We start from the raw sequence: 18,601 nt of genomic DNA on the forward strand, positions 1-18,601 counted from the left end.
GTATAAATAATTGGTTAGTCAAATACACAATTTCTTTGTGATTTTTTGATATAACTACATTTTAGATAAATGTATATGTTCAACTCAAACAAATGATATTCAGAGATTTTCTTAATTTCATAAAGTTAATTATTACTGAGATATTTTCTAAGCCACTGAATATTTTTTAGAGTGTGTACTGTAGAGAAAATGCAAACACATATCAAGCTGCTCTGTCACACAACCATGGCGACCAGAGTCCTGCACAGGTCCATTTTTGGAGACCCGCCCCCGCAAAGTTCAGCACCAGATCCAACCCGTCACCTGTGATATTTAAATCCGCACCCACCCGTTACCTGACCCATACAAAATCCAATAAAAGTGCTATTTTTATTTATTTATCCAGTTAAAATGTTGTTGTTGTTTGTTGACTCAGTCTGAACATGTTGAACAATGATTATTAAATCAAACAATATCGTTTAAATGATCAAAGTAGCCTATTTTTTTTTCAAAACGCTATAAATCCATACTTAAAAAACCCCCGCTATAAATCCTTTTGTTTTTACAAAAAATGTAGGCCTATATGTTTGTCTTTTAAAAAATGTCTTTGTCTTTTCCTCAATGCGAAAATAATGTGACCATTCTCTATTACAGATGATGAATTTCTCATTGCAATATTTTATTCATATCCATTACTTTTGAATGCGTCACTACATCAGCACTGAAAACAAGAAAAAGAGACAAGATTTGTTTGAATCATTTTGAGGAATTAAAGTTATATGAACAAACATAACAGTTCACCGAATTCTGATTAGTTGAGAGGATTTATCCATGTAGGCTTAAAAAGAAATCTTGCAGTAGCCTACATTTTAAACAAGGATTTGGAATGAAACGTTGGAGCAAAAATTATATTAAATTACAATGTTTTTTTATGGCGTTTTAGAAAAGAGCTCTTCAAGCACATATTTTTCATCTACTACCCGCCTGCAAGGAGTTCATTATCTGCCCGCAACTTCGCCCGTGAATTTTAGGAATGTCACCACCGATTTATCCACTTTTATAAGGGTAACGTTAACGTAACGTTACCCGACCCGTTGCAGGACTCTGATGGCGACGGATAGCCACCTAAAATGGCGGCACCTTCGCGGAGTGAAACGCGTGACGTCCCATTCTCAATCTTGAACTTCACCATCTAGCTAACAATGGGGTTTTGTGCTTGCTAGTTTGAAGAAAAAAACACAAAACTAAACACTTAGCCGTACAGCTAAATTCTATCAGTTAAGTTAGGCAACCTAGCTGAGGTAAACGTTGTAAGGAAGTTTATAAATAGCCTAAACAAAGCTAAAATCAATGAATCTGGATATCTACCTCGATAACATAACTAAGTTACAAATTAATCACAAACAGTTAAACCTCATGGCTTATTAATATCCGCATTTGGGTCATTTATTAGCAACTGTCCATCGGTGTGGTGGCTGTGGACACTCGTTAAGTTACGTTTACAATAAAAAAGTCAAGTTTGGTTGAAATTATAAACGCTTATAACACTTAGGTAAACGTTTATAACACTTATTTTGCTATCATATCTAATTATTTTGTCATAGCTACTTACTTTACACGGCTTCTTTCTGAGTCGTGAAGAGCTTCTGTAATCTGACGGTTGGCTGGGAAAAACAGTTTCGCGCGCGAGCCTCTCCGCTTCTTCTTCATTCGGTTTTGTGGCGGTTGGCAACTATCTCTAATTGTGCATTACCGCCACCTGGTGGGGTGGGGTAATTATAGCAATGTATGAATCCTCATTGTACCTCAATCGCATGTATTTTTTTTATAACTTTGACGGAATATGTAAAACTCTTTACATTTATTTAAGATAATATGAATGGTTTGGTAATTTGTTTTCTCCGTTGTTTTAGCATAACAGCTGTTTAGATTATGAGTTGAAAACATGGTCAGTTGAAAACACGTAGTCAAACAGTCCAGCCTAAACTAGCAGTTGAAATCACGTCGTAAACCAGTCCGAGGCGGACCGACTTATTTTCAACCATATTTCAACGTTGAAAGACGGTAATTGTTTACTGGGTAAATAGCCTAAATTATACGTTTTTTTTCGCGTAATAGCGCATTCCCCATGTTACAATGCCCTGCGATACGTCAGTGCCTGGAACCCGTTCATAGTCAAGCTCACAGTGCGTTATTGTCCTAATCTATCGGCACACTCTCCGTCTCGTTCTCTCTTTCGCTCTCTCTCACTCTCTCTCTCTCTCTCTCTCTCCTCATACTGTCGCCTGCAAGCATGTGTGCGCGCGCCTAGAAATCCATCTGAATGCGAGGAGTGAAGGAGGGTCGGTGCGCTCTGCAGACAAATTTCACTTGTCATTCCTGAATAACGGCGCTCTACCAGAGGGGCTGGAATCGGACTTCAGCAAAAGAAGTGCGGTGGCCTTCGCCCTCACTCAGCAACGATGTCCGAATATTTCCTCACCTTTCTCGTCATACTGGGATTCGGGGATATATTCTCAAATGTTCAGACACTAAGGGACGCTGATTCAGAGCAAGGTAAGACAGACGCAGCAGCTCTACAATGAAACTTGCGCTCGCGGAGCATCCTATGATCTGTCAGCGCATCTACACATTCTAGATGCGATGCGAGTATTTCTTCCTAAATGCATTGGATTGAAGTGACAAATAGACAGGTTGAAGGTTGGAATGTTTCACTCGCGTGTTGTAGTAGTCGATGGTGTAATTCAGTTCCCTATGCCTGGTGAGGTGTACTTGTAGTGTGCTTAGAACCAAAAGTGTCTGAATAGACTACATGGTGTAAGAGCTTAAGCTCTCATACTCATGGTATATAGTGTGAATTTTAAGACGGTATGTTGGAGGGTATAGTTTCAGGATGTCAAAAAAAAAAAGGGGGAAAAAAAAGGGAAAAAAAGAAAGTAAATTTTTTTTGCTAATCATGACAACTTTTTATACATCTTTTTAGTATTTCTTTTAATTGAGACACATTAATTGGCTTATTTATGCAGAAATGCACATTTAATAGTGAAATACATAACCCACGTTTAAACTCTGAAATATTGATTGAATTGTTTATTAATACACTTTATAATTTGTATTGACAGACATTTCCTGAATTCCTTGCTTTATTTAAATGTTCTTATTCTTGTTTGTTGTGTAGGCTACATTGGAGTGAGTGAGTGATTGATTTATGTTGCATTATGTTGCAACATAATAATAATAATAATAATAATTATATATATATATATATATATATATATATATATATATATATAGCCTAAGAGTTTAGTGCATTACTTAAGTGTTGTGTCTTACCTTGATGGTGTTATGTTTGTATGGGTTTGCAATGCATCCTATCTCTATTTTACTATTGGTCATCATTGCTGAAAAGGCCAATTTTGAGCTGAACAGAAATGAAGTCATCATGGCCTTCTGTTGGACCATCTTTGTTAAATTCAGTACAGTTTTTAATAGTTCAAATAGCCAGCCTGTAATGCTTGTAACATTGTCAGTGTTGTTTTATCATAAAGTTCTAGCAACCCCAAACCAATATCTTCAAGTTGTGAATGTTTAAACTTTTTTGAATTTCACATGACTTAAATGACTTGCATGTATAAAGGAGATATGACCGCACACTCGCTTGTGTGTGTTTACACCTCCGGCTTGGTGCCGAAACGTTGGTCAAATAAAGTATTTGCAAGTGAGTGTGCGGTCATATCTCCTTTGTATTTATTTTCTTAGACCTGCACATCGGATGGTATGCGTTTGCTTCAGTGTTTTATTAAGGAACTTTATGACTTGCATAACATAAGCTTTTGGCTGAAGTTTAGCAATTGTGAGTGACACTGTCAGAGTAATCTAAATCAATAAGGGCAGATATTTAATGAATCTTGATGTGTGAATCAATGAGTATTGCAGGGTTTTTTTCACTTGCAGCAAATCCCTGTTCACCGTCAGATTGAGATAAAGCAAAGATCGTCAGCTTGTACAGACAAATCTGTCAAGATTGTTTTCCTCTTGTGCTCTCAATATTAGACGAGAGATGAAAAAGATTCTGGTTTCAAGTATCATATCTGAATTCATGCACAATATACAACTAGGCAGTTATAGTAAGCTTGTCTTTTATAACCAAAAACAACGTTTGTAAATAAGGAGTGTTTACAAATGTTGTGCTGTGATTAGTGGCCAATTTTGCAGCTATGTTGCAAAGAAACCTAGATTGAAACAAGAAAGGGTAAAACGTGTTATATCATAATTAGAAAATTTGTGAATTATTAAAAATGTATATTTTAAACGTACAAGTTTTGTAATGCAAATGAACCTTTCAATGCATCAATCATGACTGACAGTTATTTAAAAGCCATTTTTATCCATTCATTGTGTTTTGATATATCTACCATCATTAATAATTTACCTTTGACCCTTAAACATAATTCAAAATGACCGTCCTCTTTATATGTCATTGTGTTTATTTATGACACCATAAATTTAACATGCCTTTTAAGCAACTTATATCCCTTGAACATCCAATACTTTTTAAAATCTCATTTATTTCAGTGGACAAATGTCCATCTCCAAATATAATTTTAAATAAATAATCTTTTTTTTCATTAACATTTGTTTCTGAAAGTTTGTGATTTAACGATCAAAGGGTTAAGTCGAAGGCACACACGTGCACTGGATCTTTGTGATTCATCCAGGTGTGTTCAAGGAGAGAAAGTGCCATTTTCAAAAGCTGCATATTCATCATATCAGATGAATGTAAATGTCACAGTGCCCTGCACCGATATTATCTGAAAAGTAATTCTCTGAGGCTTGTGTTCTCCTGCTAAATGCCTGCATCCATCGTATGATGAATATGATGTCCTAATTCTCAACACTGCTCATTCACTTATCACTTACTATAAAAAATAACAACAATCGCAGTGGATTCATCAGTGTGGTTGTGACTTTAGGTCTCTTAGGATGCTTGATAAAACTCGTTCCACAGTCTGTTTAGTGAACCTTTAATCATTGTTTGCCATCTAATCTGGTGTATCGCAGCCAAGAGTTTACAGCACTGGTGCAGGCGGATGGAAAGGCATCATTGAAAAGTAGTTTACTCAAACCACACTTCATTATATCAAACCCTCTTTTATCTTACCAGTGACTCTCGCTTCAGATATTTATCGGCTATTACAAACAGATCAAGGTTGCTGGAAATGTTTCCCCGTTTAAGAGAGCTTGGCGTGCCCCAAAAAGCAGGTTAAGCACTATCCTTTCGTAATGAAATCGGGAGGATGCCCCCAGAGCCCAATTAAATGAGATTATATCTAGGCATGCTGTGCTGGCTTATTGTCCAACTGTGATTTTTACCTGGTATTGGAGGAAAGTCAATAAATGCACAAACAGAGATTGAATAAATGACCTCAGTCATGCAAAGGCAATGCTGGTCTACTACACACTACATAACGAAGGGGGAAATGCTTTTGTGAAACTCAAGGAAAGGGCAGATATCATTGCTGTGTTACAAAATCTAGGGAGCTGCTTACGGGGTTATGTAGGGCATGATCGTAGCACTCCCAATGTGAAGGCTGTTTTAAGTGAATTACTATTATACCAAAGGCACTAATCCCATGGTGTACTGAGATGAGTAAAAAAAAAAAATTAGTTATTACTAGTATTGTTATTGTAATATAGAACAAAATATTATAAGTTAAATGTAAGAATATAATATAAGTTATATAATATTGTTATATTTTTATATCTAATTTGTCTGTGTCATGCATCTTATGTTTGCTATTATTGCGCAATTAGCTTGAATGGCAACATGCAAATGAAAAACTATTGAAATCAATTAGTGTTTTTTGTATTTGCTTCCTATGTTCCAAATCGGTCAGATTCCATGATGGTTAGGATGCCTCCTTAAGGCTAATTCACACTGCACCGACAGACACCGACCAACGACAAAAGACACGTTCGTCGGGTTTTATCGGATCAGTGTGTTGCCCTTGTTGCCGTCTGTTGCCATTGTCTGCTCTTGTTTTAGCCAGTTGAACATGTTACTATTTTTTATATTTACTATAATCATGTGATTGTCAGCATTGGTTGGTGCCTGTTTGTGCGGTGTGAATTCGCCTTTAGCGGGCAGCTGCTATGTAGGTAACTGTGAGGTTTTGGAACATGGATGTGGTTGCACAGCACTTTCATTCAACATTAAAGACTGACCTTCTCAGGTTGTTCTACATTTATTTTCATAGGTGGTTTACGTCAATGCTGAACAGTTTTACTTTAAAAAGTGTTTGTTTTCTTTAAATATATCTGCCATATGGAACTCATTTAAAGGCTGTTTATGGTTAGTCATGAAAACCCACGCCTCAACTTCAGGTGTTTCCTCCCTCCCTACTAGGTAATTTGTCCTGTGGTCTCAGTCTCCAAAGAAAATTAGAACTGCCACAGCTTGGTGAATGACCTTGTAATTATCCATGTGACACTCTATAAAACGGGAAGCAATAAGGCATGCTAATCCTGAGCCAAAGTACTTGCTGAAAGGAGGTTTAGAATGACAAGGGAGATGACAAAGCAAAGCTCTTGTGTTGGTAAGAGCAGCAGCCTTGCTTCTGGAAGTGAATCATCTAGCACCTGTGTGGCAGGCTTCATTGTTTTTGTTGGTGTTCTATTGCACGCCCCATTTGTTCCGATCGAAGTTCTGTTGAAGTTGGCCACACATTCAGCTGAGTCATTAAGTGTTCTGACCTTTGACAGATCGAGAGGTTGTGGCTGAGCTTTGCAGTTGGAGCTTATACTGCAATGCACAGGTAATCTGCTGGCCTATGACATCATGTGCATCTGTATTCTATGTTGACATGCTGGAATCTGCTCTGTGGGAGCTAATGGAGAAGGTCAAGATGTTTTATTGGACCACAGGTTTTTCCATCCTGTCTGCAAGGTCCAAAATGAACTTTTCACCACCCTTGCCAATTTGAATTTTCCGGCCATAAATATGTCTTGTATTAAACTAGCTGTGTTTTGCATTATTTTTAATTAAAATAAATCATTTTGTCAGTCCTGTAATGGACCGGCCACCCATCCAGGGTGTTTGCTATGGGATAGGCTCCAGCATCCCTGTGACCCAATATTGGCCAAACACTTTGGAGAATGGATGAATGGATATTTCAACCAAATATATTTTTGTCTCTATGGCAATGGAATTATTTATCTGCCCTATTTTGTCTGCATATTATGACAAATATTGGAAATCATAGTGTCAATCAGAGCATAATTTACAATAAAGTCCCATTATTTAATATTAGTTAATGCATTAACTAACATTAACTAACAATAAGCAATATATTTGTTACAGTATTTATACATTTTTGTTATCGATAGTTCATAAAAAAAAAATACTACTGATCATTATTAGTTCATGTAGTTAACTAATGTTAATAAATGGAACCATATTTTAAAGTGCTACCATGGTAGTCTACTTTGTTAGGCAATTTGTACATAAGTGACAATCTGACTAACAGTTTTACAATTTGATTTAAAAGGATAGTTCGCACAAAAAAAAAATGAAATGAAAATTCTGACATCATGTATTCACCCTTATGTCGTTCCTGACCTGTATGAATTTTTGAAGAATGTCTGTAACCAAACAGTTTTGGTCACCATTGACTTCCATTGTATATCAGAAAACATGCTGAAAACATTTTCTTTTTCATTTAAAAAAGTCATACAGTTTTGAAATGACATGTTAATTATGTTAACGACATGTTGAGTAACTAATGGCAGAATTTAATTTTTTTGGGTGAACTATCACTTCAATTAATTGGCAATCAACACTTTCATTTACTTGCCAAATCTAATTTGTTCTCACATTGGGCTCTCTGAGTGTCAATTTTGGAGCCTGTGTCATAGTAATCAGAAACATGTGAAGAAAAGTTCTTGAAATGTATTCACGTCAGTGGCCACGGCTTGAGCACAGTATTTTGGATGCTTTTAATAGCACAGCCAGGAGAGTGCATATGTTGTTATAGTTTGTGGATTTATGCACCCATTTTAATTGTATCTGGACAACATTGCACCATTTTCAGAAAACAGTATGTCAGCTGTTAGATCTGGTAACACATGGTGGCCCGTTACCGTAGGCAAGTGCTTGGTGAATCACTTTTGGGCTGGGGTGGAGACCCATGTTCAGACCAGTGTGTGTGTCTGTTTGTGCTTTTTCACTGTTGAATGAATTATTCAGAGGTTTAAGATCAAGCTTTTTTGGTGAAATGGGCAGCATAACTTAAGTAATGTGATTAATGAAGCAGTGGATCTTCTCTCTTTCCATATTTTGTCCTTCGTGGAAGGGTTCCGGTCTTAATGAAACATTATTAGAATACATGGAAAGAATTCAATTAGAATTTGACAAAAAGAGATAATGAATTACGGGTATGAAATTATTTATCTGTGTTTATTGTTTTAAACTGAAGACTGAAATGAAAGATTAGCAAATATTCTTAATAAGCAAAACAATGTGCTTTGTGAAAGGCAGAGGAAATGAATCATTATCTCTGTTGATAACAGAAAATACATAGATGATTGCCTTCAATAAGAATCAAAACCAGATTTTGCTGCTGTGCATCTGACGAGTTGTACATATTTATGTAAAAATAAATGACACAGCAACAGGTATTGAAAGAATTTTTTTTTTTTTTTATAATACTGTGGTGTTTTTACACTTTGTTCATTTGAGGCGACTGCAAGCGGTTTGCATACATTTTGACATGCAGTATGTACATAATCCAGATGGGTTTGTTCAGAGTTCTGGTCTGAGTGCAGTTAATAAATACAGTCGTTCATTGTTTGTTCATGTTAGTTCACAGTGCATTAAGTAACGTTAACAAATACAACTTTGATTTTAATAATGTATTAGTAAAGGTTGAAATTAACTAAGATTATTAAATGCTGTAGAAGTATTGTTCATTCTTAGTTATTGTTAACTTTGTTAACTAATGAAACCTAATTGTAAAATGTTACAAAATACACTAACATTAAAAAGTTTGGTGTTGGTAAGTCATATTTTTATTCAGCATTGACTAATTCAATTGATCAAAAGTGACAGTAAAGACAATTATAATGTTATAAAAGATTTCTATTTAATTTTTTTTTAAATAAATCCAGGAATATTTATTTTTTCATGGTTTCCACAAAAATATTAAGCACAACTGTTTTCAATATTGATAATTAACAAGAAATGTATCCTGAACAGCAAATCAGCATATTATAATATTTCAGAAGGAACGCATGACCTTTAAGACTGGCTGCTGAAAACTTTGCAATCACAGGAATAAATTACATTTTAAAATATATATTAAATAGAAAACAGCTATTTTAAATTGTAATAAGATTGACTTGTTTACAGTATTTTTTATCAAATAAATGTGGCATATTGAGCAAACAAAAGTTATTTCAAAAGCATTATAAAATCTTACCAACCAAACTTCAGTATAGTTTTAACTATACTGTTACACTGCAAAAAAACTTTTGTACACTGCAAAAAAAATTACATCCCCAAGTCAAAAATTTCAAGTGACCGATAACATCGAAATTTTTCAATTAGTCTGACGTATTATTTCTCATTGAGCCAATGTTAACAGACTATTGCAACAAGAATTTCACTTGGGCCAATTGAAAAATTTTGATGTTATCGGTCACTTGAAATCTTTGATTTGGGAGGGTTAGAAATTTTTTACAGTGTATAGTAATGTATAGTTCTATATTCAATTTATGTATTGCATTCATTTTCCCAAAGCTACATTTTTTTGGTCAACTAAGGGATCTGAGTTTCATTCTATTAAAGATGACTCAGACATGCCATAAGGGTTTAGATGGGTTTAAAACTTTCAGTGCAATATGCAGACAGTGGACCAGAGCTACAGAGATTCAACTGTGAGACAGGGCTAAAGTATAAAGAATAAAGAATAAAGACATCTTGAGCCCAGAACAAGTAGTTGGGGCCCCCTCATGAGGCGTCTCATGGGCTTATAGGTAGCATGTAGCTGTTGAAAAATTAAAAGCATCATAACACAACCAAAGGTTCTTTCAGTCTATAAATATAGACTGGTTTTCAATGTCATACCACATTAATAAAAAAAAACTTGTTTTTGGCAGGCTTGTCAAGGTGCCCTGTGGATATTAGTGGTTCACTCACTTGACATATGGCAAACAAGACCACACACCTGGAGAGGGAGAGGGAGAGGGAGAGGAGAGGGAGAGGGAGAGAGAGAGAGAGAGAGAGAGAGAGAGAGAGAGTGAGAGAGAGAGAGAGAGAGAGAGAGAGAGAGAGAGAGAGAGAGAGAGAGAGAGAGAGAGAGAGAGAGGGAGAGAGGGAGAGAGAGAGAGAGAGAGAGAAATCCCAACCCATGGCCAGAGGAGTGTTTGAGAGTGTCTCTGCCAAACACCTCTACATAATGCCTGCTGTTGTGGCAGTGATTTAGGTCCGCCAAACTAGATTAAAAGGGAACTGTCCCAACTGCCACCTGGCACACAGTTGCAGGACTGAGATCCTGATGCTGGAATGTTTTAAACCCATAGTGGAGCCTGATTCATCATCTATCTGTCATTCAGTAGAAAGGCATTCAAAAGGATTTAAGGTGGTTTGATTTAGTTTGACTTGCTTTTATCTGATATACTTTGATAGAATGAATTATTTGATTCAGTTAATTACCACCAACTTTGGTTTGTAACCCCACGTGGTGGGACTCATGCAGTGACCTACAGTACACTACATGGCGTTTCATGCAGCTTGCATTCTCTTTGTATTTTTCAATTTCTCATCTGATTTTTCATTGGAAACCATTGGAGTACCAGTAACATTTGTTAATTAAGAAAGTTTGTTCCCTTTCAAGGTAATTCGAGCTGCGTCAAGACGTGGTGGGAACGCCCCTGCGTGATTGCATCGTGAAGCACGTGTATAATCAGTCCAATGGTGTGACGAGACATCATAGGCGGGTGACAGTGCTTTATAGTTTCCTGGTCTATGACGTCACCCGCCTATGACGTCTCGTCACACCATTGGACTGAATATACACATGCTTCAATGCTTCATGACACAATCACGCAGGGGTGTTCCCACCGCGTCTTGACACAGTGTCTTGTTCCCTCTTCAGGGAACCAGGGTTACATACGGAACCTGAGATGTTTTTTACTATTAATTTAAAATCTACAACAAGACGGTACCTTATGAATTTTTTAGGGTGCAACAGTTGGGTTCCGGAAACAGTTGGGTTCCGGGTTCCGTCATTTGATTTTTAATGATAACTTATAACTTATAAGCCTTTAAAGGCAGACCTATTGTGAGCTATGAGGTTGTTAAATGAGGTTATGAGGCCAACAGTGTGTGTGTGTGTGTGTGTGTGTGTGCGTGTGTGTGTGTGTGTGTGTGTGTGTGTGTCTGTATGTGTGTCTGTATGTGTATATATACAGTGAGGAAAATAAGTATTTGAACACCCTGCTATTTTGCAAGTTCTCCCACTTAGAAATCATGGAGGGGTCTGAAATTGTCATCGTAGGTGCATGTCCACTGTGAGAGACATAATCTAAAAAAAAAAATCCAGAAATCACAATGTATGATTTTTTAAACTATTTATTTGTATGATACAGCTGCAAATAAGTATTTGAACACCTGAGAAAATCAATGTTAATATTTGGTACAGTAGCCTTTGTTTGCAATTACAGAGGTCAAACGTTTCCTGTAGTTTTTCACCAGGTTTGCACACACTGCAGGAGGGATTTTTGCCCACTCCTCCACACAGATCTTCTCTAGATCAGTCAGGTTTCTGGGCTGTCGCTGAGAAACACGGAGTTTGAGCTCCCTCCAAAGATTCTCTATTGGGTTTAGGTCTGGAGACTGGCTAGGCCACGCCAGAACCTTGATATGCTTCTTACAGAGCCACTCCTTGGTTATCCTGGCTGTGTGCTTCGGGTCATTGTCATGTTGGAAGACCTAGCCTCGACCCATCTTCAATGCTCTAACTGAGGGAAGGAGGTTGTTCCCCAAAATCTCGCAATACATGGCCCCGGTCATCCTCTCCTTAATACAGTGCAGTCGCCCTGTCCCATGTGCAGAAAAACACCCCCAAAGCATGATGCTACCACCCCCATGCTTCACAGTAGGGATGGTGTTCTTGGGATGGTACTCATCATTCTTCTTCCTCCAAACACGTTTAGTGGAATTATGACCAAAAAGTTCTATTTTGGTCTCATCTGACCACATGACTTTCTCCCATGACTCCTCTGGATCATCCAAATGGTCATTGGCAAACTTAAGATGGGCCTTGACATGTGCTGGTTTAAGCAGGGGAACCTTCCGTGCCATGCATGATTTCAAACCATGACGTCTTAGTGTATTACCAACAGTAACCTTGGAAACGGTGGTCCCAGCTCTTTTCAGGTCATTGACCAGCTCCTCCCGTGTAGTTCTGGGCTGATTTCTCACCTTTCTTAGGATCATTGAGACCCCACGAGGTGAGATCTTGCATGGAGCCCCAGTCCGAGGGAGATTGACAGTCATGTTTAGCTTCTTCCATTTTCTAATGATTGCTCCAACAGTGGACCTTTTTTCACCAAGCTGCTTGGCAATTCCCCGTAGCCCTTTCCAGCCTTGTGGAGGTGTACAATTTTGTCTCTAGTGTCTTTGGACAGCTCTTTGGTCTTGGCCATGTTAGTAGTTGGATTCTTACTGATTGTATGGGGTGGACAGGTGTCTTTATACAGCTAACGACCTCAAACAGGTGCATCTAATTTAGGATAATAAATGGAGTGGAGGTGGACATTTTAAAGGCAGACTAACAGGTCTTTGAGGGTCAGAATTCTAGCTGATAGACAGGTGTTCAAATACTTATTTGCAGCTGTATCATACAAATATATAGTTAAAAAATCATATATTGTGATTTCTGGATTTTTTTATTTTATATTATGTCTCTCACAGTGGATATGCACCTACGATGACAATTTCAGACCCCTCCATGATTTCTAAGTGGGAGAACTTGCAAAATAGCAGGGTGTTCAAATACTTATTTTCCTCATTGTATACATACACACACACACACACACACACACACACACACACACACACACACACACACACACACACACACACACACACACACACACACACACACACACACACACACACACACACACACACACACACACACACACTGTTGGCCTCATAACCTCATTTAACAACCGAGTTTTTCGGTTCCTTGCCACTGTTGCCTTTGGCTTGCTCAGTTGGGGATATTTTGGGGATATTTAATTACATTTTATCAATCAATAAATTCCTCTTGAAACAAACTTTGTTGTATTATTTTAATTTAATACTGTGAAGCTGCTTTGATACAATCTGTATTGTGAAAAGCGCTATACAGATAAACTTGACTTGACTTGACAATAGGTCTGCCTTTATATATATATATATATATATATATATATATATATATATATATAGTATATAGTTATAACTTATTAATAAATGTTTATTTTGAATGTAGTTTTTAACCTATTCCACAGTTAAACATGTTTATTTAAAATAAAAAATACATATGTGGAAATAATTTGGACTGATGGCTTCATAACCTCAATTAAATGGGTTTTTCTATTTTGGATTCTATTTCTATTATGGACTGATATATGCACTGCTCATAAAACAAAACAAAACAAAAAACACAAATATCAGAAAAAAGTTATATTGTCTATTTGACCACTAGTCGTTAGTCAGTTGCTACATTAGTCCACTTAACTGTTGTGACCCAGCCCTTATTTTAAATGCATTATGTGTTAATAGTATGCAATTTAATGCATGTAGTTAGCTTTCTTTCTCGTTTCAATCTAAAGTCCTTTCAGCAACAACATTGTGCATCTCCTTTCTGGTTGTTTAGGTTCACCACCTGCTGTGGTCTGTCACAGCTGACTTCTTTCTGTTTCTGACTCTTTTTGTTCTAATTAGATACATGCCTGCTTGTTTTTGTTTCTTTTCTTTCTGTGCTGGAGAAGTGCATTCACCCTCTCTGCATCTCTGATGCGCCTCAGCGCTCTGTGAAAGCACAGGAGATAAAGCACTCAGCCTCCCAATCTCTGACTGTCTTTCACTTCCAGTCCTCGCTACTGGATAAATAACAGTCATCTGAAATGTTCTTCTGTACTCAGGCTCATAATGTACAAAACAGAATGGAAGGGAAGCTAAAAGAAAAGATGAAAAGCGCCCACCTTCTACAGTTTCTTTTTATTAGTTTATAGTAAGTGAATATGACAGAGTATATATGTTTTGAATTTAGTTACTGATTTTTAAAACTCTTGCAATTGTGTAACCAGTTAACTAAAGGTCTTCAAAGGTCATGTGGTACCTTGATTTTGACCTACAATGTTTGGTGTGTGATGTGGGTAATTAAGTGTAAGATTTAGATCATAAGGGCTGGTAGGAACTAAGCAATTTTTTTTCTCCAAGTTAATCTCTAAAAGAATAAATCCTCCCAAGTTACCATTTTATTGACATGGTACATATAAAATCTTTCTTTTTACATTTCTCACATCATCTGTCTGTAATGTTTACATACAAATTTACACTGTACATTTTTTAAAATAGTTTTTACAGAAAAAAGTATAAAAATGCTACTGTGAGATCATGTTAATTGGTTAACTGTAAGTTACTGTATCATACAGTATATGGTGGAGAAATTATGAATAAATATATATATTTCTTCTTATTGTTTAGGGGTATTTTCGTTATATTTTCTGTTGTTCATGTTAATATTTAGACAGGCCACTTACGATGAATTCTTTCTATTTTACTAGCTGTATTATCATGGTGGTTATCAGTACATTTTAAAGTAAAAAGCATGATAGGTTAAGTAGAATTTAAATTAACATTATTAATGAAACATACAGTAAAGATGTAACATACAGTTTTACCTGAAACATTTACAATGAATTTCTGTCAACCACAGCTGCTGCTTTTAAACTGTAATTAAGGAGATTTTGTTTTCAGTGTAGGCGAAGGAATTCAAATGTCTGAGACCACATAGAAATGTGGGATTTTTAAAAATGTAAAATAATAAATAAAATAAAAACATTATGTTTTAAAAGAATCAAGAAATATTTAAGATTCTCTGTTTCTAGGTGATTAAATTCTGAAATTCATGTTCTATTTACGTTTTCAACATTTTATTCAATGATTTTAATTAACCAAAAAAATGTTCTAGTGGTCTCAGACTTTTTCATCTCTCAGTCTGTACATAGTTGTTATACAGTTTAGACTGATTGACCTCTATAATTCTTCTCACCATAGTTAGTCAGTCAAGCTGTTTGCCTGGTCTGTTTTGGTAAAACCAATGAAAACATCCAGATGGATGTGAAAAGCGTTTGCAGCATTTCAGCTGATTTGATTTTGAGAATTTTCTGTAGGCCGGTTGATGCTTCATAAGTCACCTGTTATGTTCCCCCAGAAAAACAAGAGGCTGAGAGTGTTTAAAACATTCAGCACGTCGTTTCAAACTGAGCCTCAGCGGTTCTACCTCTATGTGAAAATAGCCTTTCTTTATGGAGCTTTTTCATTCCACTGGGATCCCTGCTTTTGGCATCGGTGCTTGTCACTTGCTATTTATCTCTCCTAAAGGCAATTAATTTCTTTGAGACAAAGAAGTCAAAGCCCCCTGGTGTAACAAGCCAACACAGGTGAAGGAAACCAGCTTAGCAAAAATGCCACAGCAAGGCAGCTTGAGATTGCACTTTGTTTCTAAGGAAACAAAAACTCTTCACCAGGGGATTAATTATGATCAAGTAGCCATTCAAATCAAATGTAATGCCTGAATTTAATGTTGAGGTTGATTTTTAAATGCAGTCTATTGGAAACAACAGATTGCCCTGGAAAATAATGCCTTGTGGGTCATTTGCTGGCATCCCATGGCTTTGAAAAAACACTTTGTAGTGCAACTCTTACAAAATGAATACAGCATGCAGATTACGTTACAGTTTATTGTTTGACCTTTTACCAAGTCATTTCTGGAGTGGGGGACGTGTTTAAAAACAACTGCTTTGTGAAATGCTTTATTCAATTATGTTTCGAACAAAAATATCAGATTTATGCATTACAAATATTTGTCCCTTTTTCTCAATATTGTCTAAAAGTCTAGAGGGAGCAGCAGAATCAGAAATTGAGGGCTGAGAGTAACATTGGGTAAGCAGACATCTCAACGTGGCAGTTTCAGAAATGATTTGCCTTGGATGGAAGAACGTGGATAATGCTGTCATGCTCCCTGCTGATTGACAGGATAGGAGGGACCTGAACTTCATCAAATGAAGTGTGCCGCAGTGGCTGGAGTCTGTGCTGTGTTGAAGTCATGGGTCGACTGCTGTTTTTGATTGCTCAGCTGTCATGCTGACTTGTCTGACACGGGGTGGAGAGGTCAGGCTTTGACTTTTTCTCACTACGTGATCTGGATACACAAGTTGAGTCCTTATTTTTGCTGTTTAACATTGTGTTTGCTGGTGTATCTGCACGGAGACTAATGTAAAAAAAATAAAAATAAAAATAAAGTAACACTTTGTAATTATGAGAGTCCACATGGTGAGATTCCAGATTATTCCATCCAATGCTGAAAGAGGAAATGTCGAGCGATGATGTGTACGTTTGTGGACGCTCTGTTTCCCTGATATTCTTAAAGTCGGCATGAGAAGTTGGAATCAGAGGTGGAAAGTAACGAATTACATTTTTTAGCGTTACTGTAATTGAGTAGGCAAACTACTAGTTTTTTTTAAGTTTTAAATTATTTTTTGCGTTACTGTAAATGAGTAACTATAGGCCTACTTACTATTTTTTTAAAGTAGTTTTTAAAGTCTTTAATTTTACTTTCACTTAAGTATATTTTGTTTTAAGTATTATATGCTACTTCTCTACATTTTAAATTATATCCGTTACTGAGTAAAAAAAAAAAAAAAAGAAGCCTAGTAGCCTAAAAGAAAAGAAAAGAAAAAATCGCGCTCCGGAAACTACTGCAATGATGGGCGGGAAAACAAACGCGCTAAAATCATAAGAAAGATGGAGATGGACAAGACAGACGCCCAACGGTAATGCCCCATTTCGTTGTTTGCCAACCGCCAAAAAAAAAGAAAGAAGAAGAAGCAGTTTTTCTCCAGAAAGAAGAAGAAGAAGAAGACGACGACAGACGCCCAGTGATGCAGAACCTGTCGAATTATTATGAAGCGAACCCCTGGTCAGTAAGGGAATACTTTGGATACAGAACAATTAACGCATGGTTGTCCTCGAGGACAGAAAAATGTGGACGCAAAGTGGCTGCAAAATGAGAAAACACAGAGAACATGTTCGGGAACACCATCCCTCCGTGCAGATAAAGGTATGTATGTCCAGTTTATAACTTAAGGCCGAATGATTTCCGTGATGCAGAGGTAATCCCGGAATCCAGTCACGTAAAACATGCACACTGGTGGATGGATGAATAAATCGAAAGTCGAGCTGTACAATAAATCAAATCGCGACATGCTCTGTGAATATTAAAGCACAAAAAGACTGCTATATAAATATACATTCTGCTTGTTCTGCGCGTGAATGAGCTGCGCCGTATCGTCTACTACATACTCAAGTATGCATGATGACGCTCATGGTGTTTTCATCGTCTCACAATATGAGGACATAAAAAAATATGAGGACATGAACTCATGAACATTTCCAGAGCTGCTCTGAGAGAACGCCTAAAGAGCATTTCATTATTTTATTTGAGAAAATAAAATGTCTTGACTACAACCCGTCAAAATAAAAGTTCGGTTTATCTAAAATAAATTATGACAGAAATATCGGCCTATTAGCCTACTATTGTAGGCCTGCAGTAGAATGTACTTCTCAAAATAATAATAATAATAACAACAACAGTATTTAAGGATTTTTTTTTTGTGCATGGTTTAATTGAATAAATCTATGTTTTGTTGTAATTTGCCAAAAAATAAAAAGGATACACGTTTATTAAATTTTCATTTGATTACCACTGTTTTTGATAATATATTTGTATTAAATCATAAAAAGATAAATGAATAAAATACACTCCATAGGACTCTGGTATTCTTAAAAATAAAATAAAAAATATGAATGATAAAAAAACAAGTTGTTAATCTAATTCATAATCAATTATTGAATTTAGTTGATACATGTTTTATTGAAGTTTTAATAAAACAAACAAATGGTTTCAAGTTTGTTATAATAAAGCATTTGTTCAACAAAAAAAAAAAAAAGTTTTCATTAATTTAACTGTCATTTTAACTGATGATAATAATAACCATAATTTAATATAGCCCGCCATGATGCCATGAAACGTGATATTTTCTGAGCCGGTTAGTTATCATATCATGAAAATCTTAACAACCCTATGGGAGAGTCCCCCAGCCCCCTAGATTTTTAGACCGTTAAATGTACCTGTACTTAAGTACATTTTCATTTAAGTAATAGTACTTTTACTTGAATAGAATATTGTACTATTCGTTCCACCTCTGGTTGCTATAGTCTTTTCTTCCCTATAGTGATGTATATCTGAGTGAAAAGGCTTCTCGAGAAAAAAAAAGAAAAAAAAAA

General features: G+C 36.4%; 1 protein-coding gene and 1 long non-coding RNA gene across 6 annotated transcripts in view; both read left to right on the forward strand.

The window, feature by feature from the left end:
• The first annotated feature begins 2,065 nt into the window (after nt 1-2,065).
• The window catches only part of lrp1bb (low density lipoprotein receptor-related protein 1Bb), a 295,311-nt gene continuing 278,775 nt past the window's right edge, over nt 2,066-18,601 (forward strand). For all 5 annotated transcript variants that reach the window (XR_014207575.1, XM_082175929.1, XM_082175930.1 and 2 more), the window contains exon 1: nt 2,066-2,535. Coding sequence is in view for 4 of the 5 variants with exons in the window: in XM_082175929.1 (XP_082032055.1) it covers nt 2,442-2,535 (94 nt within the window). In the remaining variant the exon portion in view is untranslated. The remainder of the gene's footprint in view (nt 2,536-18,601) is intronic.
• On the forward strand, nt 2,559-5,646 carry LOC309503262. The gene is made up of 2 exons (XR_014207587.1): nt 2,559-3,091; nt 3,280-5,646. It is a non-coding gene; the product is annotated as an uncharacterized lncRNA (long non-coding RNA).

Source organism: Leuciscus leuciscus, assembly GCF_965113295.1.
Source record: "Leuciscus leuciscus genome assembly, chromosome: 7".
Classification (NCBI taxonomy): Eukaryota; Metazoa; Chordata; class Actinopteri; order Cypriniformes; family Leuciscidae; genus Leuciscus; species Leuciscus leuciscus.